The sequence below is a fragment of the Daktulosphaira vitifoliae genome, unplaced genomic scaffold (genome assembly GCF_025091365.1).
Source record: "Daktulosphaira vitifoliae isolate Bord-2020 unplaced genomic scaffold, ASM2509136v1 Scaffold_5, whole genome shotgun sequence".
Classification (NCBI taxonomy): Eukaryota; Metazoa; Arthropoda; class Insecta; order Hemiptera; family Phylloxeridae; genus Daktulosphaira; species Daktulosphaira vitifoliae.
In genome coordinates, this window is record NW_026099576.1 from 18,855,702 (window position 1) to 18,880,381 (window position 24,680).

A 24,680-nucleotide genomic window follows, 5' to 3' on the forward strand; every position below is an offset into this window, starting at 1 on the left:
CGAAACTATTTCGTTTTCTAACCTCAATTAAATGATAACAATATGATAATTCTATACACGCGTTGATATATTAATTTAATAATAATTGTTATTGCGAATTATGGTATTTTTTTAAAATTGTAGACATGATTAACTTTTCATTATTTCTTTCATGAATAACATTAAACAAACTATAAGTCAATAGTTTATTTACAAATTACGAATACATTTTGGGCCTTATAAAAAGTTCTTGTGACATGTTACTAACTTCAGTATGCTCGTTTTCCCTATCTAAATAAGTAAATAATAAAAAAAAATACATGAACCTACTGCTACCTAGTCTATAATATTCAGCACAATATCATTGTATGAAAATTCATTTTTAACAATTTTAAAACAATTGAAGTCAAATGATATGCGCCATGAGATGGAAGAGTAAACGAGTTACAGCTAGTTGTTACTGTTGAATCATTAACTACTCTAAGTAGGTCATTAAGTAGTTTTAATATCACCTTTTTAACTGCTAATTATTAGTATAGATAAGTGTAAAGTCGTTACTTATTTTTGCAGTTCAACCTATAATAAATCTCATTACCGAGTGAGTGTCATTCACAAATAATAATGTAGTTTTTACAGTTTATTACTAGTATAAAATGGGGCAAACATTGTCAGAACCAATTACTACCAAACACACTGAAAGTTGTCAAAACCAGTATTTAAAAGTTGGTTCCAGCTCCATGCAAGGATGGAGGATTAATATGGAAGATTCACATACCCATATTTTGGCTCTCCCTGATGATCCAAGTGCTGCATTTTTTGGTGTTTACGATGGACATGGTGGTAATTGACTTAAATCAATATTTTTCTGAAGCGATATTATATTATTTAATTACAATAAAAGAAGTGTATCATAAGAAATTGTTCAACAGTAATTATATCTAACTTAAAAATATCTGAACTATATGTTCATATTCCATTGATCTGAAAACTAAAACTTAAAAATATGTTTTGCAAATATTAAATGTATTGACTTGAAAACCAATTAGTTCTCAAGATTTTTTTAATTAAATACTTAAAAATTACTCAAATATTATGTGAATATTTTAAAATTATAATATTTAATATTTCTTCAAATAATTACCTATTATTTTAATTTTTATGTTACATTAATACTATACAACATGCACTAAATCATACATTTATAATGAACTTATAATTTTAACTATTTAAAACATAACTTGATATCAAAAAAAATTTTTATTTAAACTTTAATGTTAAAAAACATTATTAATCATGCATGAATGTATTTTAAATATTTACATGTGTAATAAAAATAACTTCTTACATCAATAAAATAGATTCTACATATATTTATACATGCCTCAATTGACATGTAACTTAATAAAAGAAATAATGATATTAATTATTCAGTCATCATGACTTATTATATACTTCACATTTTATTGATCAATACAATATTATTTTATACAAATTATTTATGATACAAATATAAAATTTTATTTTTTTCTAGGAGCAAGAATTGCACAATACGCTGGAAAACATTTGCATAAGTTTATCACCAAACGACCTGAATATCAAGAAAACAAAATTATTGAAGCCTTACAATTAGTAATTTTATTTATTTTTTATTGTTAATTAAAATCATTTTTTTTATATATAAATATTATAATATAACTATGACTTACTTTTTAAATCAGGGTTTTATGGATATGGACACAGCTATGGCAGAAGATGAATTACTGAAAGATGAACTTGCTGGATCTACTGCTGTTGTTGTTTTAGTTAAAGATAATACTCTCTATTGTGTAAGTTATCATCCGATGTAATACGTATGAATTTATATTTATTGTAGTATTGCAAAATACTACAATACATAAAATTCTTTAATTTTTTTATCTCATTTAGGCTAATGTTGGAGATTCTAGAGCTATAGCTTCAGTTAAAGGAGTAGTTGAACCACTTTCATATGATCATAAACCAAACAATGAGCTAGAAACCAAAAGAATTGAAGCTGCTGGCGGGTGGGTCATGTTTAACAGGGTGAATGGCAATTTGGCTTTATCTAGAGCGTTGGGAGATTATATTTTTAAAAAAAATGACCAAAAAAAACTAGACGAACAAATAGTAATTGGTAAGTATTAATAAGTAAGTAATAAGTATTAATTATGACAAAACTTTGATGTTTATTACGTTTAAATAATTGTGATTATATATAATTTTGAAATTAAAATTAAAATTTTTTTTTTTATCTACTTGTAACTTTCTTAACAAAATATAATGAAAGTTTTTACACAATTACATGTATACATATTCAAGAAACTAACATTAAAAATAAAAATAATTTTTAGCATGGCCAGATATTGAAATTAAACAAGTTACTAGTGATTTGGAATTCATAGTATTGGCTTGTGATGGTATATGGGACGTCATGACAAATGAGGTAAAACATGTGTACTTTAACAAACCTACTTTTATAATATACTATATAACTGTGTCAATAACAATTGTTATAAAATAACAATAAACAAACAACTCCACATTTTTTTACTTTTTGATAGAATATTATGTCAAAAAATGCTTAATGTAATGATGTAACAAATAGATACATCTAATAATTTATCATTGAGTTATAGTGAAAAAGTAAGTTCTTTTTTGCTGTGTTTAAATGTATAGTAAATACATTCTTGGGTTTTTCTGGAAAATTTTTTTAAAAAGTTGTCATGTTTTTGCAAGGACCCTTCTTTTGTATAACATTTTAAATGAATGTTTTGTAAAAATAAATTCTAAGTTTTAAAAGTTCATTTTTGTCTATTATTGCTGCTGCACTAAATTATAAAATATTATTACGTTATAAAAAAAAATATTTTAATTTTGGAACAAAGTATTTTTTTAAAAATATTTTATGTTATAACTAAAAATGTGTATCAAACTTATATTTGTTATAAAAGATTTATTTATTCATTTTTTTAATCTTTCTATTACCCAGTGAAGATGATTGCGACCTATTCTAATAGGAAATTTCTTTACCCTGTATACTCTGGAATGGGTAGTCAGTCTCTCAGAGAGAGAAAGAAAGATAACAATTACAATCACTATACTCATTAACTCGTTAAATAAATGAAGCCTGTGACCGAGTCTCGAAAACCAAAACAGTGCACATCAGTCACTGTCCCTCAAAGAAATGGAATTATTAAATAAATTGATATTTATCCTTGGAATTTTACTATAAAATTATGATTTAGCTACTTTTTGTTTAATTGTTTCATGTTTGTCCAGTTATATTCAAACAAATTAATATACTTTTCTTATTGTTTTGGTGTCACTCATTATTAGTTTTTTGCAAATTTAAATAATTGTCAGCGGTAAATATTTATTATAAGTAATGTGCTATATTATTAAAATTAAATTAAGCAATTTTATTTAAATTTTTATTTATGAAAATAGGAAGTAGTTGAATTTGTTCGATTCCGTGTTGGTACTGGAATGGAGCCTGAAGATATATGTGAAGATCTAATGACACGATGCCTAGCACCTAATGGACAAATGGGTGGGCTTGGCTGTGATAATATGACAGTCGTAATTGTATGTTTTTTAGGTGACCGTACATGGAAAGAACTTCAAATTCGGTGTTCTACTCCACTAGAAGAAAAGCAAATAAGCCCTAAAAGTTCACCAAATCTTAGTCCCAAATCTAAACACTAATATTTTCTTTAGCATTGTTTAATACTCTTATTATATATTCTGATTCCCATTCATCTTTTTCAGGCAATACAATTAATTTTATAATACATGTATATAATAGCACTGGGATGTATTTTTTTTTAATGATTTGTGTCATATATTTTATTTAACTTTTTTTTTTTTAATTAAATCTTTTTTTTCATGTAGGTAAGAATTAATACTGGATTACCCTATTGAATCCCAAGTCATTTTGTATTTGTATAAGTTTATATATATATATATATATATATAAATAATTTGAGATGAAAAACTAATACCTAATGAAACACTAATAATGTATATAACATTTTCTTGTAACACTAGTCCATCCAGAATTTTAGAGGATGATGATACTTTTTAGAGAGTGAGTTTAAAACAAAATTATACGTGATTACAAATATAGTGTAAAATGTTATGTAATTTTAAATAAAATAATTGTACAATCAGACATTTAGATTTTAGCGCCCGAAGGACTGGTCGTATTATAATTTTTGTGGATGAATATTAATAAAATAATAGTACTACTTGTACCTGTTGAACTGATTAAAGATATTATTTTTTTTATCCTTTATAAAATTTTCATGTATCAGCTAAAAGTAAACTCATAATACATGTTTTTAACAATTTTTTTGTTCACAAAATTTTTTACTCTACGGTAAAAATTTATTATAGACACTAGAACCAACAAAATACAAATACTTCTTTTTTTTCTAAAATTTTATCATAATACATACAAATTTATATAATATAGTTTTTTACCAATAATTTTAATTAATGATCTCTATAATACATGTATTTTAACACACAGGTGCTTAGGTATTTATCAAAACTGTGTTAAAGACGCGTGTATTTAAAACCATGTACTTGTGTGCTTAAGAAAGTAATTTTATTTATAGAAAATTCAAATTTAGTTTTTATAACAATGAGGAAATATACAATAAATTAATGATAAAACTAATAGTTTTTTACAAATTTATCAATATTTCTATTAAAATCCACCTTGATTCAATATATTATGGTAAGAAGTCTTAAATTTAATATAGGTTAGAACTTCCGAATTATTAAAAAAGACTTTTACCGCTGTAGCCTCTTTCAAACTATTTCTATAAGTATTTAAAAAAAATCTTATATAAATAATTTCTATTAAAATTTCATTGGATCACTGTTTTTAAAAATAGTTGTGGCAGTTTTGAAATTCAGAAAAATTTGTTCGAAAATGCCGTTTTTTATGGTAGCGTAATTTTGAGATACTCTAAATTTCTTAATTTGAGGGAGTTTCTTCCAATTTTCGGTAACGATAGGTTCAATTAGATTAAAATCGGTATAATAAAAACTGAATTTTTATGGACAGATTTATCCATAAAATAACGCACACTATCATAACACTAATACATTCCCATCGAAGCTAAAATAATATTTACAATGTTTCCAACAAAATATTAACTATATCTAACTCAAAAGTATATTTTGTTTCGTATCATAAGAAGTTTTTATAAGTGGGCGTATTTGGTTCTTGCGTCAGTGCCTTCAATAGTTGAAGGTATAATAATAAACAATTATTACTAATTTTACTTCAAAGGTAATAGTACCTAATTTAGACGTCACTTTATATTTTTTTGTCTATTCATAGTTATTTCTAATAAATATGTTTAAAATAGTGATAACAACTAAAGCAAATGCATAACATATTTTAATAATGCAACCTTGACAGTATACAAATTTAAAATAGACTAGTTTTTTAGTAAACGGATATGAATCGTTAAATACATAGATATTTATCTTGTAATACCCGTTTAATAACATACATGGCCATTCGAATTTTTAATATACATGTAATATTTATTATAATTGTTGAAATTTTACTGAAAATTTGTACTTTTGTCTTTTTTAACGAATGTGCACTTAAATATTATACAATTTTCAATTTCTGTATAATGATGCAATTCTTTTTTGTAAAGAAGAACTTAAGTGACACAACATATTCAGTTATTAACTTGTCCAATTCACTACAGGTTCCTTAAAAGCAGGGTTAATGCGTTTAAAACAAAATATTTTTAACGCTTAAAAATTATTTAAACATATTTAATTAAAAAAATTTAGTTTAACAAAAAAAAAGGATACATTTATAATTAAATTAATTTTAAAGTCTTCGATTTCTTAAAATTTACAACTAATATTAAATAATAAAGTAATGAATACAGTAATAGGCTATGGATTAGCCTATTACAGACTAGTGAATACAAGAATATTTAATTAAATTAAAAATATTTTGTTCATTCACAATTTTATGAGTGATTAATGTCGTTTCGAAATAATTGACTATTTCCGTTTTTTTATAAATTCCCGCTATTTTTAATATCATAAAATAAAAGTCAAGTTACGATAACAATTATGAAGTAAGTAATATCTTATAAATTTAAAAATGCAGTAACAACTTGGTTACAGGTTACATGCTACTAACTGTTGCCATTAGAGGCCGCTTAACAACTCACCACTTTAAGGGAATATTATGTTATTAAGTGTTGACGATAGAGGCCGCTGTAATAACCCACGAATGCCATAAAACAATTTGTTGTTCAATAAGGTGATGCAATAAATAAATATCTTTTCTTCTTCCTCCCCTTAATCCCAACTACTTGGGGTTGGCAAAAAATAAATATGTAAATGTAAATAAATTTAAGGCATAAGGGATGAACTTAAAAAGTATTAAATAACTAATTATTTAAGAATAATGCGTAAATTAAGGTAAACAAAAAAAAATGTTTAAATTATTTTTATTCTGTAAATAATTGATTGGGTTATGATAAAAAAATAATAGTTATATATTTGTAACCAATATTTAAATTAAAAAAAATAGTATGATAGGTTTAGCCTAACTTTTTAAAAAAACAATTTTAAAAGCTCAAAACAACAGGTTAAACTACTTCAGTAATAATTATAGCATACATACAACTGAACAGTGCTACAAAACAGTATACTAAAAATAAATACTAATATTTACAGTAATGAGAATGATTTACGCAACAGTATTACTTAGGGCCATCATTTTTTTTCGTTTTAAATGCTCGTCCAGAACCTTAGAGGTCCTTTTAGAATATCGTGGCTTCAATTAAAAAATAATAATAATCTGTTTTAATATTTTTTGGGGTTAAATCATGAAAATCAACGAAAAAAAAACTTTATTTAAAATAATGAAACTCGTATTTAAAAAAACAATGTTTTTTATTTAAATAAAAAACATAAAATTTAACAACACTTCAGTGTTATTTCTCTTCTCATGAGGAAATAAGTACTTATGCGAACAGACACAAAAAAAAATATGGTTCAATTCAAAAATTCTGTTACTACTTCAATGTTATTATTTATTATATTAGTTATTTGTTTAGTAATAAAAACTTAATAAAAATTTGAAAAAAAATCATAATATGTCTTTGTTAATTTACTTGTAATACAATGGTTTTTTATATAAAAGTTTTCCAGATTTTTTATGAGGTAAAGAAAGCTTTTATGATAATTATAATTTGATCTAGATCAGAACATTTAGGCTATTGAAACACTTTTTAACCCAATATACAATAATGTTTACTTTGAATCATTGTCTGACACTTAAACTTTATTTTACCCCTTCATATTAATTCTGTCATTAATAAGTTTGCTAAATTAATTATGTAAAAAACTTGAAAATGACATAAATTACATAAGTACAGTATGATTGATTTTATTGTTGATTACTAAATTTCTCCCAAAATAATAATTTTAATATTTTTTTTTAATTTATGAGTTATTAAGTTCTTCAGTGATATTTTATAAGACACTGATATCGTTCCGATTTTTTGGATATTTTATTACTATATCGAAATATATTGATATCCCAATAAATTGATTATCGTTAGTTTTGATAATTATATAATAATTTTTCTTTGGTATCGCATTATTGGTGCGTCTTAATATTGTAATAATCTATTAGCAAGCGTGGGAAATTTCCATTTCCATTATACCAAAAATAATATTTTATTTTTGACAAGTCCATACAAATTGATTTTAACACTATCGATATTGATAATAACGTAATATTCCAATACAATATCGGTATCATAGTTTTATCGATATTTAAAAATCGTTGATGATCCTTAAAGTGCTGCTTAGCACTCAATCATGATAACCATAATTATTGTTGTAACATTTAAATTTATGTTATTTTACAACAACTATTTTTAATCGGAATTTTAGTTGATTCAACTAGTTATTTTACAGTATGACAAAACTTTCGACAGCTTCAACTAACCTAACCTTTTACTAGTTTGATGGCTTAAAAATATATTTCTATAGTAAGAATTTTTTATCATCAAAATCTAAATTTCAAAAGCAGTGATTAAAATATTTATTTTGTATAACCATCCTAATATACAAGGTGATTTATTTATCGCTGACGACTTAATTTCTTCTGAAATAATAACATTTTCAGAATATTTTTTTTAGCTTATTTAAGTAGTATTTAGTTCTTAATTTATAAGTATTAGTATTTATTTTTAGATCTATCTTTTGTCCTTTATAAGGGTATCTAGTTAATTAACTTTATTTAAATTGGGATATATATATTTAATTCGGTTTTTGTTAAATAGCGGTCTAAATATGAAAATGACTGATCAATAACTACTTTTGGATCAGTATTTCGCATTTTCTTACACTTTTATACCTAGTCAAAAGGAGGAATGCAACTGAAAAATATCTATTGGATAAAAATAACATAGCTGCAGCCTCACCACCAATCTATGTTTAAAAATATTAATTTTGAAAATACTTATTAACTTCTTTAGAACAAGTGATATTTTACAAGTTCGAATGATACTTTTTATGTAGAAATAGCTAATAATAATATATTAACATGAGTTTTTTAATTATTTAAATACTTTTCAAAGTTAGAGAAATATCATTTTATGTAGTTATATAATAATACTAAATCAAGTTGCCACGGATTATTGAATATGGATACACTAATGTTTATTTTTAATTACATATACTTTTACTGACAATCACAATAAATTGTGAAAAAAATATTTTGATACATTGATTTTTTGCATACAATCAAATTACAATGACGGTAAAAAAGTTCTTTCGTCGGTTGGCAAGGGCCTTCACATGTTGTGTCTCCAAAAAAGAGCGTTATATAAATGGTAAAGTATCGCAGTTTAGTCTAGCCCATGTATTATTTTAATGAAATTTATCTTAACACAATAGACAACAAAAATTCTCTCGGTATCTAGTGTTTTAACACGTACAGAGAATTATTTATTTATTTGAATATGTAAATGTAGTGTAGATTTATTATTCAGTATTAAAAAATTCATTTATGATTTTTTTCTAAATTAACTATAATTAGACTAATTATTGTTGAGTGGATAAATATTTTTGCAATTTCATGTATTATTAATTAGAAAGCACGGACTGTTACTTAAGTCCAGTTAGTAGACATGATATTCAGGATTCAGGAACTCAAACAATTACGATTTTAGAAAATGTGTCTAATGAAAAGCTAAATATTGTTGACAACAACCTTAACAAGACTCTTGAAGAATGTGAGAAGTTTAAAAAAGAGGTTCACGAACTTGGTATGGCAGAGCCTATAATAGCAGATACTGAAGGAGCAGCCATTGTGGAAAAGAGTAAGCAAGAAGAGGATACCATAAGTTTTTTAGAAATTGTTTGAATTTAAAATTGAAATACATTTAATACTTAAATTTGTATACATTTTTATAAAAGCTTAAAAATTTTAAGATAAATATTTTTGCAATTTAATGTGTTATTAATTAGAAGACATGAAGTGTTACTTACGTCCAGTTAAAACACGTAGATTTAAAAAAGGTACTTTATGCTTCTATGGAAAAAAGAATAATTCTGGCACGATAACTACAGATGATGGGCAATGTTATAAGTTCTATAAAGTAAGTATATTATTTTATCGTCTTCACTATAATAGAACAAAACTGGGTAATCAACATTTTGAAATTTTATTTTGGTTTTATATATATTTATAATATTTTATTTATTCTAACAAAATGCTTTTAACTTTAAAATATTTTAAGGTTTTTATTATTAATAAATCTTGAATATTTTTCGGGGAATATTAAAGAATAAAAAAAAAGTCTATTTAAAGCTATATAAAATAGTGTATTTTTGTTTCCCTCGGAATAATTAAAAATATCGAGATATGCATGTAGGCACAAAAGTGAACATATATTGATTAAATAGATCCTAAAGTTTAAAATTATCTTTTTTTCAGGAAGATTTAAATTTAGGTTTTGATCGACGATTTAAATATCCACAAAAAGTGAAATTTGTTGTTGATGATTCAGAGCCCAAATGGGCCTATGATGTAGAAATAATTGGAGACCCTTATGTCCAAAGGTAATATAAGATGGTTTAATAGTAAAAATAATCAAATTAATACTGTTTCTTATCTACAGGTGCTATTATTGTTTAAAAGATGATCATCATGGTTTAGAAGACTGTATGCAGTTACAAAAAGACTCTTATAATTTTTACTATCCTTATATATAACATAACATAACTGTACAAAACAAGCAGTTTATATTATTTATTCTGTTAATGTTTCAATTTAATTTATAAGTACTTTAATTTATTAATAAAAATTATGTGTTATAAAGTTAAATATTAAGAGTTAATGTATTTTAATAATATTCTATGTTATTTCTAATTCGTGATCAATATATTGTCATCAATTAAAGATTCTTTGATTAACATATTTAATATAATAAATATATAAGGATGTATGTTAAAAATCATACTTTTCAAGAGAACGAAAAAATAGATTTTCTTTAAATACAAATGTATGCTATGTTTCAGTGGCGACGGCACGATCACACCCCCTACTAAAATTAAGTACAAGAAGAAAATTGATTTTGTATTCTACATTTTTATTAAAAATACAAATTTCTAAATAGTAAAATAAACATTTTTCGTATGCGAACATTAGAGTTGTTTCCTCTGTATATGTCGGTAAGCATACACACACGAGTAGTGTTTGAACAACCGGCAGCGTCGTCCAAACAGTATTCTGACATTACTTATATAATAACTTGTGTTATAAACGAGGTGCTTAATCGTGTGCGTGCGGATACGTTTCATTTGTGATCTTGTGTATGGGTTTTGGACGACCTGTAGCGTCGTCCATACGGTAAAATATTAGTATATTACCATATTGGGCAATTTATTTTTAGAATTAACTGCTGTCGTTATCGGTTGTTATAATAGTATAATGGCTATTATTATTATTTTCTACTGCGACCTTTAAAATAATAATATGTGTTTTATATTATTATATTTAATTTGACAATTTTTTATAACTATGACTAGCGGTATTATATTTAATGAGGCATCCCCATCACCAGCACCCACGTGCCACCACTGTTTTCAACCAAGATAATTTTTTACAGAGTTGGGTGTCTCAGAAATGGTTCAAACAAATTTTATAAATGCATAAAGTCCCGAGCCTCGCATATAAGTATTAAAAAAAGTAGTATAATATAGTTTTTCTTTAATTTAAATAATTATCCCAAAAAAAAAATGTTGCTCGAATTTAAGAATAAATAAGTAAAAAAACCTACTACTTCTTTGTTTAAAAGTCATCACAAGGTTATAGAATTAACTTTAAATAAAAAGAATTGATGAGTCAAAAAAAAATTTTAAAAGAAGGTACTAAAATAACTACTGTATTCATATTATTCCATTCCACTAATAATCAATATCTCTTACCTTAGCTTACTCAATTCAATATTCATCAAAATAATATTAGCTATCGTACCCATTATAAGACAATCAGGTTTCTTCAATGTAAAATTAATTGCATAATTGATTAGCTACTATAAAAAGCAAAGAAAAGTCTATTTTCTCTCATCTTAACCACGATTGACGCTACACCTCTCTTATATGCTCGTTCCTTATCCTATCTTCTCTAGTAACTCCACTCATCCATCTAAGCATTTTTCATCTCTGCTACACTCATTCTCTGCTCTTATTTCTTATCAACCGTTCAACACTCTGTACCATACATCATAGCTGGCCTCACTACAGTCTTGTAGAATTTTCCTTTCAGCCTCATTGGAATTCTTTTATCGCATAACTACACATATAAAAGTAATAATTAAAAATTGTTATGAGTAAAAAAAAGGAATAAATAATAATTTTGATAAAACCATATTATATTTAGTAATTTAACGATGGCTATTAGCTTAACCAATATGTAACTATTTTTGTAACTACACAACATAGACTGATGGTAATGGAGTTGTGGTGTACCGGAAAGAGATTAAACAAAAATAGAAGAAACACGGGGGAAAAGTCGAAGATCCGGTGGTGGAAATTGAAAGGGGAAAATGAAAAGAGTTTGTCAAGACGGTAAAAGAGAGGACGGCGATTAATGCCGAGGGAGACATAAATGATGTGTGGAATAGATTTGCTAGTTGTGTAATGAATACTGCAAAGGAGATTGTTGGTGAGAATAGGAGTAGAATGCCAGAAACAAGGAAACCTGGTGGAGTGATGAGGACGTTCAACAAATTAATAGAAAGTAAGAAAAAGCAATTCAAAGTATGACAGAAGAGCAAAAGGAGAGAAAATTGTATGGAGTATAAACGCTTGTGCAAAGAAGCCAAGTATGCAGTAAGTAAGGCGAAGTTTAAGAGGTATGGTGAGTTGTATGTAAGGCTAGGAACAAAGGAAGGCGAGAAAGAAATCTAATAACTTGCAAAGATAAGAGAGAAACGGTCCTCATAAATTTTTGAAAAAACATAATATTTAAATATTAGGAATAAGAATTGAACAAATAAAAATTGCTGAAAAAGAACAGTAATATAAGTAAATATTGGGACATTTTCTAGAAAAAAAATTTTGCCTCTCCATTTGCAACCATCTTACAGTCCTTTAAGTATAAATTGATCATTAATTCATTTAATTTTCCAATTATAACATATTGTTATGAATGTTACAGCTATTTTTCATTTTATTATAGTAACGTACAAAATGCGGCAACAGTTTTCTGCAAAATCAAAAATGATCCGAAAGGTATAGTAACTTATGTTATACCAAAAGAAAGCTTATAGAATTTTACATCTTTTTATTAGAATAGCTAAGTGCCCAAAGACGTCCATGTGAATCATAAAAACGTAAGAATTAAATACCAAATTTTTGTTATATTATAGTAACCTATAATGCGGTAACAGTTTTCGGCAATAATTTTTACTATACCAAAGGAAAAGTATTAAAATTTTATATCTACATTTTGCCATTACATAGTTACGTAAATCTTTAAAAGGCGGATATCTTTTATGTTATATTGGTTTATTAATTTTGTGTTTACAAAATATTATTTTATCAATTATATACAACCATTTTCAATAAAATAACAATGAAAATAACATTTTATCATATAATTATTTAATTATTTTATAACTAATGAAAAATGTTTTATTTAAATTCTCAAAATTATTAATAATTTAGAAGAAATAAAGTTGTTAATGATAAATTAATCAACTTGTATATGTATAATGTATATGAATTTTTACCATGAATTTCATAAGACATGTTAAAATTAATAATCTAAAAACAGTGACAGTCATGTTTAAAAATGAAAATTATTCAAATACTATTGGTTTGAAAATTTATGTTAATATTATATTTAGACTTCAGTCAAATATATAAAACAGTAAATACAATTCAGATTATGATATTACAATTTTTTTATTTTAATATATCAATAATTTAAAAAGATTATTTATTATGATTTATGAAAAACTATTTTTCGTCGCATTGATTTTTCGTCTTCCAGAATTTTCTAAGGCAAGTTTGTTTTGTATTATTTTTTACTAAGTAAAATATCGTGCAATAGATAAATACAATTAAAAAATGTAGGTATTAATACGCAAATTAACGTTTTACAAAATATTAAAAAAGTTCATTACCTAATTAAATCTATCATTAATTATTTAATGCAATCATTGTATTTCATATTTCGATGTGAAATTGAAGAGAATTAATTTATCATAGTAGTAAACATATATAGTAATCAATAAGATTAAAATACTGGGGTTATATCATTTTTATGACTTATATGTTAAAGAAAATAGAATTTGTAAAAAATATTGAGGCTAGAATCTGATTTGCTTATGAGTAATTAGAATAGCCCGACTAAATAATTGTTGGATATCAAAATTCCAATGATCACAACAATCCATAAGGTTTGAGAATTTTTTTGTAGATCAAAAATCTATTTTCAGCACTTAACTAATATATTTGCATCTTACTTGTAATTCTTTTTTAATTGAATATTTAGAGCTATTACCATAATAATCTTAGAAATAGATAAGTAAGTGAAAGAAAAATTTACTAAAATATGATTTATAAGTCTATGTTACAAACTTACTTTTACACGGATTTTACATAAATATAAAACTTTTTCAATAATTGCTAGAAATATTATTATTAATATTCCAAAAAAATCATTTTACAGTCATATTCATTTATCATTAAAGAAGTAGAAAATGATAATGTAACTCAAGTTTTCATTTTAATACTAAATCAAATTGAATCTATAGTAAGTCCAATTTTATTTCCAGAAAAAGCACTAAGTCAATTTGATGAAGAAGAGGTTAATGCTTTAATAAATAAAACCACTTATCCTCCACGTAGTATTATAGGAAAATTAAACCTCTTTAGTAGTATTACAAAAAGTGAACTGCTGAGCATAGAAAAAAAATTAAACGTGAAAGAAAAGTATGAAAGCAAAAAGAAATCACTGCAATGTATTAACACTTTAATTTTGAATGCTATGGTCTGGAATATAAAAAATTCATTGTTAATTAATGAAATGCCAAATCTAGATAAATTAGAAGTTTTTGAAAAATATAAAATGTATTTATCTCGTATGCTATCTGTATTGTATTATGGCCGTATTAGAGCCAAAAGATGGCTTACTTATTTATATACCAAATTGTTAAACATAGCAGATACAGAGAAAAATGAAAAAATAATGCAAATAAAATTTATAAACAATGAATCACTTTTAAGTGACATCGAAGATGATTATAATAAGTGTGAAAGTAGTTATTTTATTCCAAAACCTCGAAGACTAATTAAGGATGAATTTTACAGTTTTTATAAAGTTTTTGACATCATTGAACAGTTGTATAACAATGAAGAAATGAATCAGGGCTATATTTATGAAAACTTGTTTAGTATGGAAAATATGACATTATACTTTTTAAAAGATCAGTATAAAGTAATATTTGGACAAATGACTGTTGGACAATTTAATTGGCAAGAAAATATGAATGACATGGAACATTATAACAAATATATTAATACGATTTATAAAAAAAATGAATGGATCATCGAACCTTTTCGTGCTAAACTAAGATATCATTTAATGTTTCAAGAAATTGTTTTTACACATATTTTGCAGTATATCTCGATTCATATGCAGCAATTTTTCATTACTTGTAGTACTAAGGCAGCAATAATGTGTTACAATTGTTCGTCAATACACATTTCAATTAATCAATATAGAAACTTGTGGTATCTTATTGCGGAACCACTAAAAAATGCTATTGAACTATTAGGTTTCAAGGATACTTTGTTAAATCAAATATTGATACATTTTGAGACCAAATCATCAAACCTGTGTCAATATAAAACATTATTATATCAAGTTAAAATTTTGCACAGACGTTGTTTACGTGAATTACATGTTCCGATTAAAAAAAATACAGAGTATCAACTCAATCTTGACGGACCACGTAATGAATTTGACCAATTTGCTATTGAAAGCAATTTCAGTAAATTTGTAAATTATGTTAAAGAAGTTAAGACTTTATTAAAACCCATCAACAGTAGTTTATTCTTTATTAGGTTTTTATATCAAGACGTATTTCTTGATTATAAATTTAAATTTTTTCCATATATTTGTAAATATAGTAATTGTTAATTATTATGACTAAAACATATTTTAATGCTATTTTTAAATAAATTTTACATAATACATGTGATACTTACAATTTTATATTATGAATTTATACACTATTTACATTAAAAAAAATAATAATAAATAATGTATTTCAAATTTGTTCTTATCTAAGTTTACTATATGTACAATAAATATTCGCTATTATTTTATTATAATTTAATATATTTCCTCTATTATCAGATAATTTCACATTTTATATTTTAGATAACATCAAAAAAACACTATTGAATTGTGTAAATTAAAAGTAATTAACTCGGCTTTATTTGAGTTTTTTAAAATTTTCTTTTACTTTTATCATCTTTTTTAGCTTCGATGCGAATCTGAAAAGGTATTAATTTTACCATGATGTGTTTTTTATATATATCTGTCGCCATTTTTTCTTAGCTCTCACTGGATCTATTACTTTCAACGATACGTCAAAAGATCATAATAAATCGTATCTAGATGAAGACAATGCCGTTAACTTTTTCAAAATCTCCAACGTTTCCCGTAAATGGTGGAAATTCCCCAAAAAATTAAGATTTTTAAAATCAGTAAATTTTGACATTTTTATTAAACTGTCATAACTTTTTCAAAAATAAACAAATCAAAATATTTTTTTTTATCGGGTTTTATAAAATAGACTACTTAACATTTTATAGTTATTTTATATTGTGTTTGAAATATACTCGGGATTCCTTTAATAACTTAAAATAAAAAATATACATAATATAGCTGGAAATTTTTTTCAAATGACGTGTTCCATGATAATCCTGATTTCAAGAGTACTACAAAATAAATTGGTTTTTCATATTATGTTATTCGTTAAATTAATAACTTAGAACTGTAGTCGTGATTAGTTAATAAATGTCTTAATAAAATGTTATTTTGAAAAAAGGAAAGAAATGTGTAATAAAGGGTTTCTAAAATATACCAAACATTCATTTAAAAGTTAAAAGAACTTAATATACAAAAATTACAGAAAGATTTTCAAAAATTTACAATTTATATCACAATATAAAAGAATTTGTGTATACACAAAATAGGATTGCAAGTTTTTAAAAATATTTGCTCTATAAATGAAAGCAGTGTACCAAATGATTTAACTGTATTAATATACGTGTGACAACTTTGTAATTACACACAATTTAATCAGTAGTCTTATATTAAGAATTAAAAATCATAAATTACTAATTTTTTTGGAAAGTATTTATAATTATGTATAAAAATTAGTATTCTTTGTTTATAATCAATCTATTAGTTATTATTGTAAGTTTGCTGTAGAGCTTGGCTGCTACTTGGGAAATAGCGAAATTCAAATATTATGCTTGTTTCCTTTTTGGATACAAAGAAAATAAATTCTAAGGAAGTTGTTTAGGAGGTATAAATTCATTTACATTAACATATTTATTTTTTGCATCACCTTTAATGAACAACAAATTGTTTTATGGCATTTGTGGGTTATTACAGCGGCCTCTATCGTCAACACTTAATAACAAAATATTCGCTTAAAGTCGTGAGTTGTTATAGCGGCCTCTAATGGCAACAGTTAGTAGCATGTAACCTGTAACCAAGTTGTTACCGCATTTTTAAATTTATAAAAAATTGCGGGCTAGAAATTGCTCACATTATACTCGCGCCATGATAACGGCGACCTTTTATTGTAAAATTTAAAAAATGCCATTGTTCCAACTCTTTTTAATCGAATATAATATAAACATTTTTATAACCAATATGAAAAAAATAATTCAACATAAATAAGTTCTCTTGCAAATAACAACAGTATGTTATTATGAATTTGTTATAGTTTTATTAGAGAAGAAAGGCAGAAGTAAAATTTTTAGCAGTTAATAAAAATTTAATTCTACAACTTTTTAAACCTATTATCTTATTAATGCACATTTTTCATTATCTTTAATATCTTCTATTATTCTAGTATTTTTTTATAATGACTTCATTTGAATGCAGAGGAGTATTAGTTGACTTTCCTTATGAACCATATGAGGTACAAAAGAAATTTATAGAAAAAGTTCTCGAGTGTCTACAAAATGTAAGTGAATTATCGTTTTATATTTCCTTAAAATGGTATTAATTTTCTATTGTTAAAAATTCTTAATTATAATTTGGTTTTATTTTTCGTGAATTTTCAATATATATTAGCAATTAATAATGAATTTTGTAGGTCTTTTTCTACAGGAATTTTATTAGATGGTATTTTCTTATTCATATTGTGTAAAGTTTAATGTAATAATTTAATATTGTAAAAATAATTTTCAAACAAAAATATTTTATAGAGTAGCAATGGAGTTTTAGAGTCACCAACTGGAACTGGCAAAACTTTGTCACTATTGTGTTCATCATTAGGTTGGCTAATGGCTAAAAAAGCTGCAATACAAGCTAATAGAATGGGTATTTCGGAGAGTAATTTATCAATGCTAATAAATTCAGCAGCAGGTGTTGAAAAGAATCCAAATAGTGCATGGAGTAAATTATTTACATGGAAATACAATATAATAAATTATATATATATATGATAATTTTTTAATAGATGGAGTCATGCGACCACCTCGTATTATATATGGGTCACGTACACATACTCAACTTAACCAAGTCATGAAAGAGTTACGTAGAACTAACTATAAACATATGAAAATTGGTATAATTGGGTCCCGAGACCAATTATGTATTCATCCAGAAGTTGTAAAAGAAACCAACTCATCTATAAAAATAGCAATGTGTCGTTCAAAAGTTAGTGCACGAACTTGCCATTTTTATAATAATGTTGAACTTAAATCTAAAGAGGCATTTATAGAAAATGGTATTGCTGATATTGAAGATTTAATAAATAAAGGAAAAAAATTTAACTGTTGTCCTTATTATGGATCAAGAGAACTACAGAAAGATGTAGACATTCTTTTCACACCATATAATTACATAGTTGATCCTAAAACAAGAAAAGCTCAAGATATTCAGCTAAGTGTATGCATGTTATTAAATTTTAAATAAATTAAAATTAATGTATACGTTATTATTTATAGGAGGATGTAATTATTCTTGATGAAGGTCATAATGTAGAAAAAATGTGTGAAGAATCACTTTCAGTAGAAATAACCAGTACTGATATAGCTCTTTGCATCAATACAGTAACAGATGTATGATTATATTAAATATCAACTTAACTTTAGTGTATTAAATATATATAATAATATAGATTATATTATTAATAAATAGATTATATACTAATTCATAATAGATAATGAAACAATTATATAATGAGAAAACCACCGAATTTACTGAAGAACCAGTGCAAATACGACCGAGAGAATTTTCTGATGATGATATATGTACTTTAAAAGCTCTGTTTTTAGAAATTGAACAAGCTATTAATAATATAGAATTATGTAGCAGTACAAATGACAAAAAAATGGAGGGATCATATATATTTAAACTTCTTCAAAATGCAAATGTTGGTAAACTATAAATATTAATTTAATTTAATTAATACAATATTCTTATAACAAAAATTTTAAATTATTTTTTTAGATAACACCAGACAAGATGACAACATTTATAACTTTTTTGAATGCAGTTATTGTTTATCTTTCATCTTCAAATGTCAATTCCCCTCAGCAAGCTAAAGAAGCGTGCCTGTATAAATTTCAAAATTTTTTAGAATGTGTTTTACAAAGCATGGGACCTAATAAAGATCCTAAAAACACAGATAAATATTTTAGGGTAAATTTAAAAAATAATTTTTTTAGTTATGATGTATAGAAATTTAGTTCACTGTGATCACACTATTTTTTTTATACTAATTATTTTCTTAAAAATAAAATATTCACTTAAATAAATATTTCAATAATTTTAATTTAAATAATTATTAAATAAGTTTAATTCAACATAAATATTTTTTTATTATTTTAGACGTATATTCAATTGGAGCAAAATAAATTTAAATCCAAGAATGATACTAACAAGTTTAAAGAATTAAAAAAAGGAAAATCAATTAATTTTTGGTGTTTTAGTCCTGGATTCGGGTATTAAAATTACTCATTATTTTTCAACTTTTATAAAATTATTGTATCATTACTTTTTGAGTTATTACATTTTTTTAGTTATAGATGGGTAGCATGCACATCAGTGTCTGTTTGTTATGACAATAATAGAGTGCTCTTAAACACTACCCCACTCTTTAAAATTTTTAAATCTTCTAATATCTCACAAAGTAATTATACAAATCTGATTAAATACCTGTTAAAAATTTATTTAGACTATTCTTCATTTAATAGAAAAAAATTATAGGTTCCTATTTAATTTGAAAGTTACTCCTAAAATCTATCTACCTTTAAGAATAATTTTTTTTTACATAATCTAAAAATAAATCAATATATTTAATATTTACAATGACTTATAAAAATTAATTAAATTTTAATAATATATAAAATATAACTTCATAATTCGCTATTATCTCTTAAATAATATTTATTTTTGCAGTATGAGAGATTTATTGGCTCGTAATGTTCATTGTATAATCCTCACTAGCGGAACATTATCTCCCCTTGCTGCAACTATTACAGAAATTGGAATTCCTGTTAATGTTCAGCTACAAAATTCACATGTTATCAAAAAAAATCAAGTAATCAAAAGTTATATTATAGAATTTTTTTTTAATTAAAAAAAAAAAAATTTTAATTTGTTGTATACAACTTAAATTAACTAATAAAGTATAGTTAATGTAAAAAAAAATTTCTATTTTTTAAAGCTCAATTTGTTTAATTAATTATAATTTATACACTACAAATACTTGTTATTCAGTCAATATTAATAGACGTGTTTCAGTATTATTTTCAAATAAAATTTTATTTAATATTGAATTTTCCTTTAAAATGAGTAAATTTATCATTTATATAATTATAAGTTATAATAATAATAACATGTTAAATGTCACATAAATATTTTGTTTATTGTTATTATTAGATATGTGTATCAGTTGTCAAAAAAGGGCCAAACAACAAACCCCTTATATGTAACTACAGTAGTAGGTAATAATTTAATTCATTTTTTTTATGTCTGGCAATGACTATAATCACATAAAAAAAAAAAAAATTTATAATACTAATTTTAGATAACATAAAATAAGTTGTGTATGTATTCCGTATATATTATATATACTAAATCCTGTATTTTCAAAAAATGTTGAATAACATTAGGAATAATATGATATCTTATGTTAGATCTTTTTTTAAGATTCTCTAGTGGTTGCTTTTTCCTTGGGGGATTATATATCACTGTTGGTTAATGAGTAGTGTTTCTATGATCTTTACAAATTTGAAGTCCTATCATCCTATATAATATTGAAAGCATAATGTTGTAATTTATTATATCATAGATAACAGATTAATCAACAAATACTACTCCTGTTATTTTATTTGTATTCAAGTCATTTTCAATGTATTGTGTCAGATATAAAATTTTCCCAGCATATGACTTTCTAGGTCTAAAGCCTGTTCTCTTTCGTACATTTTACCTAGGTTGTACAGCAGTGATACTGGTCAAAAGCTTTTGGGTACTATTAGATCTTTTCCATGTTTTATTAGAGCAACTATCTTGGCTTTCTTCCAAATTTTGGATATTCTGTACAATTTATTTATGTATTTGTTTTGTGCACAAGTCGTCAAGTTCAGATTCTATGTAATCGTTTCAGGTTATTATTGCATTTTTCAAGTCTTTCATGTCAAAAGTCATGCTTATGTCTTTGATTTCGCAAAATATGTATCATCTAAGTTATTCCTTTTGGATTTTTTATCTTATTTGTTATATATATATATTTCTGGATTAATGTATAACAAGTCAAACTTTAGGGTTTATATGTAGAAGTTGAAAAATTTCCTAAATCAACAGTTAGTATTTTCACATCATCATTCTATGTTATGTCGAAGGATGTCATGTGAGTGTTGGGTTTAATATAAACTGCACTAACGTACTTTCTATGAGGTCCAACACAGCTAGTTTCATGCCATTTATCTATGTATGATAGAGTAACTCCTACACATTTTTGCCAATATTTCTTCTTTCTTAGGTGATATACCTTCAATCTTAATAAACATTATTGTCAAGGGTGGCCTTAAAAATGGTTGTTTTTGTACTCTCTGTTTTTTATGCATATTTAACAAGAATAACTATTGTTACTTGAAGTGAAAAAGTACACCTGTATTTATCTAAATACTACAGTTGCCTTGAGTGCATAATGTAGAGGTTTCTTCCACGCACTCCATTTAATTATAATAAGAAATGTAAATTACTTGTGCCTATTATTAAAAACATTTTATTTTTAATTTTTTAGGAATAATAATGAATTTCTGATGGGTTTAGGTCAAACATTAGTGAATTTTTCTCGAATAATTCCAGGTGGTACCCTAATTTTTTTCCCATCATATCCTTTTTTAGAACAATGTGTTAATTATTGGCAAGGATGCAATATTTGGGGATCAATATCAAAATTAAAGGTAAATTTTGATCTTGCTATTTAAAACAAATAAATAATTAAATTTTCTTTTATAGCCTATATTTGTCGAACCAAAAAATAGAGATGTTTTGAAAAATGTAATTGAAGAATACTATAGAGCAATTGATGAAAATAAAGGAGCAATATTTTTAGCCGTTTATAGAGGGAAAGTATCAGAAGGCCTAGATTTTTCTGATTGGAAAGCTAGAGCTGTAATTATTTTAGGTTTACCTTATCCCCCATATCAAGATCCAAGAGTTGTAATGAAACGAGAGTACTTGGATGAAATGAGAAAAGAAAATCCAAAAGTATTACTTCCTAAATCTTATCTAATTATAATGGAGAAAAATAATTTTAAATTACTATTTCATATGCTTAGTGCTTATCTGGTCAAGAATGGTACAAACTTGAGGCCATAAAAGCTGTAAATCAAGCCATGGGTCGAGTAATAAGACACATTAGAGATTGGGGATCAATTATTTTCTGTGATGAAAGGTATGCTAGTCAAAACATTAAATCACAGCTTTCTGCTTGGGTACAACCTCATATCAAAATCCATGAACAATTTTCTTCAGCATACAAAGATAATGTACAATTCTTCAAAAATACTGGGATGACTGTAATTATAACTTTTGTGTGTTAAAACTATGTAAATTAAGTTTGATCAAATATTTTTTAAGTTATACAAAATAAAAATATGTAAGATATATATGTATATTTAATGATCATTAACTATTGATATTTTATAAATAAATCTAATTTTTATTTTACTATTAAAAGAATAATATTCATATGACAAAGATTTAATCTTGATCTATTTAAAATTAATTTCATTATTATTCATAAAATGACTAAAATTAATCACTTTTTTACAGATGCCTTCTTCAATTATATTTTCAAAAGCATCCTTTGATGAACCAGCTCAGGCAACTGTTGTTAGGTCAATAGAGTCTGTAAAACGTAAAGAAATGGAAAATGATACTTTAAAACTTTATGAAAGTTACCGTGCGAAAGATATAACAATAAAACATACCGAAACTAATAGAAAAAGTCTTCTAGAATCTGTTGACAACTATGTTGAAAAAAAAGTTATAAATACAGTATTAGAAAGTCAATGTTCAAAGACTGAATTTAATATTGACATAATGCCATCTACCAAAAAACGAAAATTAAAAATAATTCCTAATAAAATTGAAAAGGAGAAAAAAGAAGATGCAAAAGTTAAAACTATGAACCTCATGACTAAAGTAAGCTTAGTTATATTTGTTTTGTTCAATGTAAAACAACTCTTAGTTGGATACTTACATACTTATAATGAAAAAATATCAGGTACGTTCCATTATAAATGATGCCAGTGTTTACTCAAAATTTGTAAATATTGTTAAAAACTACTTAATGGAAAAAAACTGTCATAAATTTATACAAAATTTGGATGATCTATTCCCGATGAAAAATCCTGAAATTATTGGTATTTTAATAGGTAAGTAGTTATTTCTATAAATGCAAATAAAAACAATTATAAACTTGTGAAATTTTTTTCAAACATTCAATAAAGTATTTGAACAACATATTCATTAATAATTACCTGTAATTTTGTTGTGCTATTACATAAGGGTATGATTTTTAATTATTTATAAATTTTAGATGTTATATGTCTATTGTTTATATTTAAATTCAGTTATATTATTAACTCGGTTCAACTTTTACAATTAATTATTAAGAAGTTACTATACATTTTTTTTATCATAAATTTATTGATGAATTTCATTTAAACATTTATTTTTAATTCAGACTTGAAAGATTTTTTTGGAAAAGACGTTGACAGTAATTTTTGTAGATACTGTGCAGAACTACAAAAACAGCAAAAGTGAACAATCAAATTATACATATAATTTTATTATATTTTGCTATGTTAATTTTACATTTTTATTACTTATTATACATTTGTATGTTATAATGTGTTAATGATATTTTATATATTAAACATAGTTGCTATAAATTTTTAATAATGATATAATAATAATAATTAAACATTTGTAATAAAATATTAAGTTTTTCTATTTTTTATGCCTCTATACTAAAGTAAAAACGGTAGCACAGTGAGGTCGTGGCAAAGTATGGACGTGACATAGTTGAGACAAGTATAGAAGATATCTGACAGTGATTAAAATCATTATCATAAGAAACGCTTCGATGCAAATTTGTACAGTGTTTAATTTTAAGAAATTGGTGGATTATTCCAAAAGCAAAATTAACCCTACATTTTGGTCTACTTTGACTGCTATTTGCATTAACTAGAAAATAGTTTTTCGGTACAAATTGTTTTTTCGACTTCTAGTACATAGAATATGCTTTATTTTAACATATATTTAAAAGACTCAGTATTCCCGGAACAAATGTGTGTTGATCTATACATCTTCAAAAAGTTATAGCAATTTA

General features: G+C 24.8%; 4 protein-coding genes across 11 annotated transcripts; all 4 read left to right on the forward strand.

The window, feature by feature from the left end:
* The first annotated feature begins 221 nt into the window (after positions 1-221).
* LOC126907642 (probable protein phosphatase 2C T23F11.1) lies at positions 222-4,268 on the forward strand. 3 transcript variants are annotated; one of them, XM_050689076.1, is made up of 7 exons: positions 222-463; positions 550-819; positions 1,511-1,608; positions 1,698-1,805; positions 1,906-2,131; positions 2,349-2,440; positions 3,445-4,268. In XM_050689076.1, the coding sequence occupies exons 2-7, from the start codon at positions 633-635 to the stop codon at positions 3,700-3,702; spliced, it is 969 nt and encodes a 322-aa protein (XP_050545033.1). In that variant the 5' UTR covers positions 222-463; positions 550-632; the 3' UTR covers positions 3,703-4,268. The 3 variants fall into 3 exon arrangements, with proteins under 3 accessions (XP_050545033.1, XP_050545034.1, XP_050545032.1); XM_050689077.1 differs by having other exon boundaries at positions 607-819; XM_050689075.1 differs by having other exon boundaries at positions 231-463; positions 616-819.
* Positions 4,269-8,615: 4,347 nt separating this feature from the next.
* LOC126907658 (uncharacterized) lies at positions 8,616-10,303 on the forward strand. Its single transcript, XM_050689102.1, has 4 exons — positions 8,616-9,383; positions 9,532-9,662; positions 10,001-10,125; positions 10,185-10,303. Exons 1-4 carry the CDS (start codon positions 9,332-9,334, stop codon positions 10,276-10,278), a joined length of 402 nt encoding a protein of 133 aa, XP_050545059.1. The 5' UTR covers positions 8,616-9,331; the 3' UTR covers positions 10,279-10,303.
* A 398-nt stretch (positions 10,304-10,701) lies between these two features.
* On the forward strand, positions 10,702-15,788 carry LOC126907627 (uncharacterized). Of its 3 annotated transcripts, none has more exons than XM_050689043.1 (3): positions 10,702-10,915; positions 12,728-12,801; positions 14,352-15,788. In XM_050689043.1, the coding sequence occupies exons 1-3, from the start codon at positions 10,881-10,883 to the stop codon at positions 15,716-15,718; spliced, it is 1,476 nt and encodes a 491-aa protein (XP_050545000.1). In that variant the 5' UTR covers positions 10,702-10,880; the 3' UTR covers positions 15,719-15,788. The 3 variants fall into 3 exon arrangements, with proteins under 3 accessions (XP_050545000.1, XP_050545001.1, XP_050544998.1); XM_050689044.1 differs by having other exon boundaries at positions 12,749-12,801; XM_050689041.1 differs by lacking the exons at positions 10,702-10,915; positions 12,728-12,801 and adding an exon at positions 13,499-13,575 and having other exon boundaries at positions 14,246-15,788.
* Positions 15,789-17,355: 1,567 nt separating this feature from the next.
* On the forward strand, positions 17,356-24,288 carry LOC126907611 (regulator of telomere elongation helicase 1 homolog). Of its 4 annotated transcripts, none has more exons than XM_050689010.1 (16): positions 17,356-17,582; positions 17,673-17,786; positions 18,031-18,220; positions 18,285-18,715; positions 18,775-18,888; positions 18,990-19,202; positions 19,280-19,471; positions 19,661-19,773; positions 20,231-20,372; positions 20,714-20,778; positions 22,080-22,242; positions 22,298-22,549; positions 22,621-22,860; positions 23,117-23,488; positions 23,571-23,721; positions 24,033-24,288. In XM_050689010.1, the coding sequence occupies exons 2-16, from the start codon at positions 17,685-17,687 to the stop codon at positions 24,110-24,112; spliced, it is 2,820 nt and encodes a 939-aa protein (XP_050544967.1). In that variant the 5' UTR covers positions 17,356-17,582; positions 17,673-17,684; the 3' UTR covers positions 24,113-24,288. The 4 variants fall into 4 exon arrangements, with proteins under 4 accessions (XP_050544967.1, XP_050544965.1, XP_050544966.1 ...); XM_050689008.1 differs by having other exon boundaries at positions 17,356-17,567; XM_050689009.1 differs by having other exon boundaries at positions 17,356-17,518.
* The last annotated feature ends 392 nt before the right edge of the window (positions 24,289-24,680 follow it).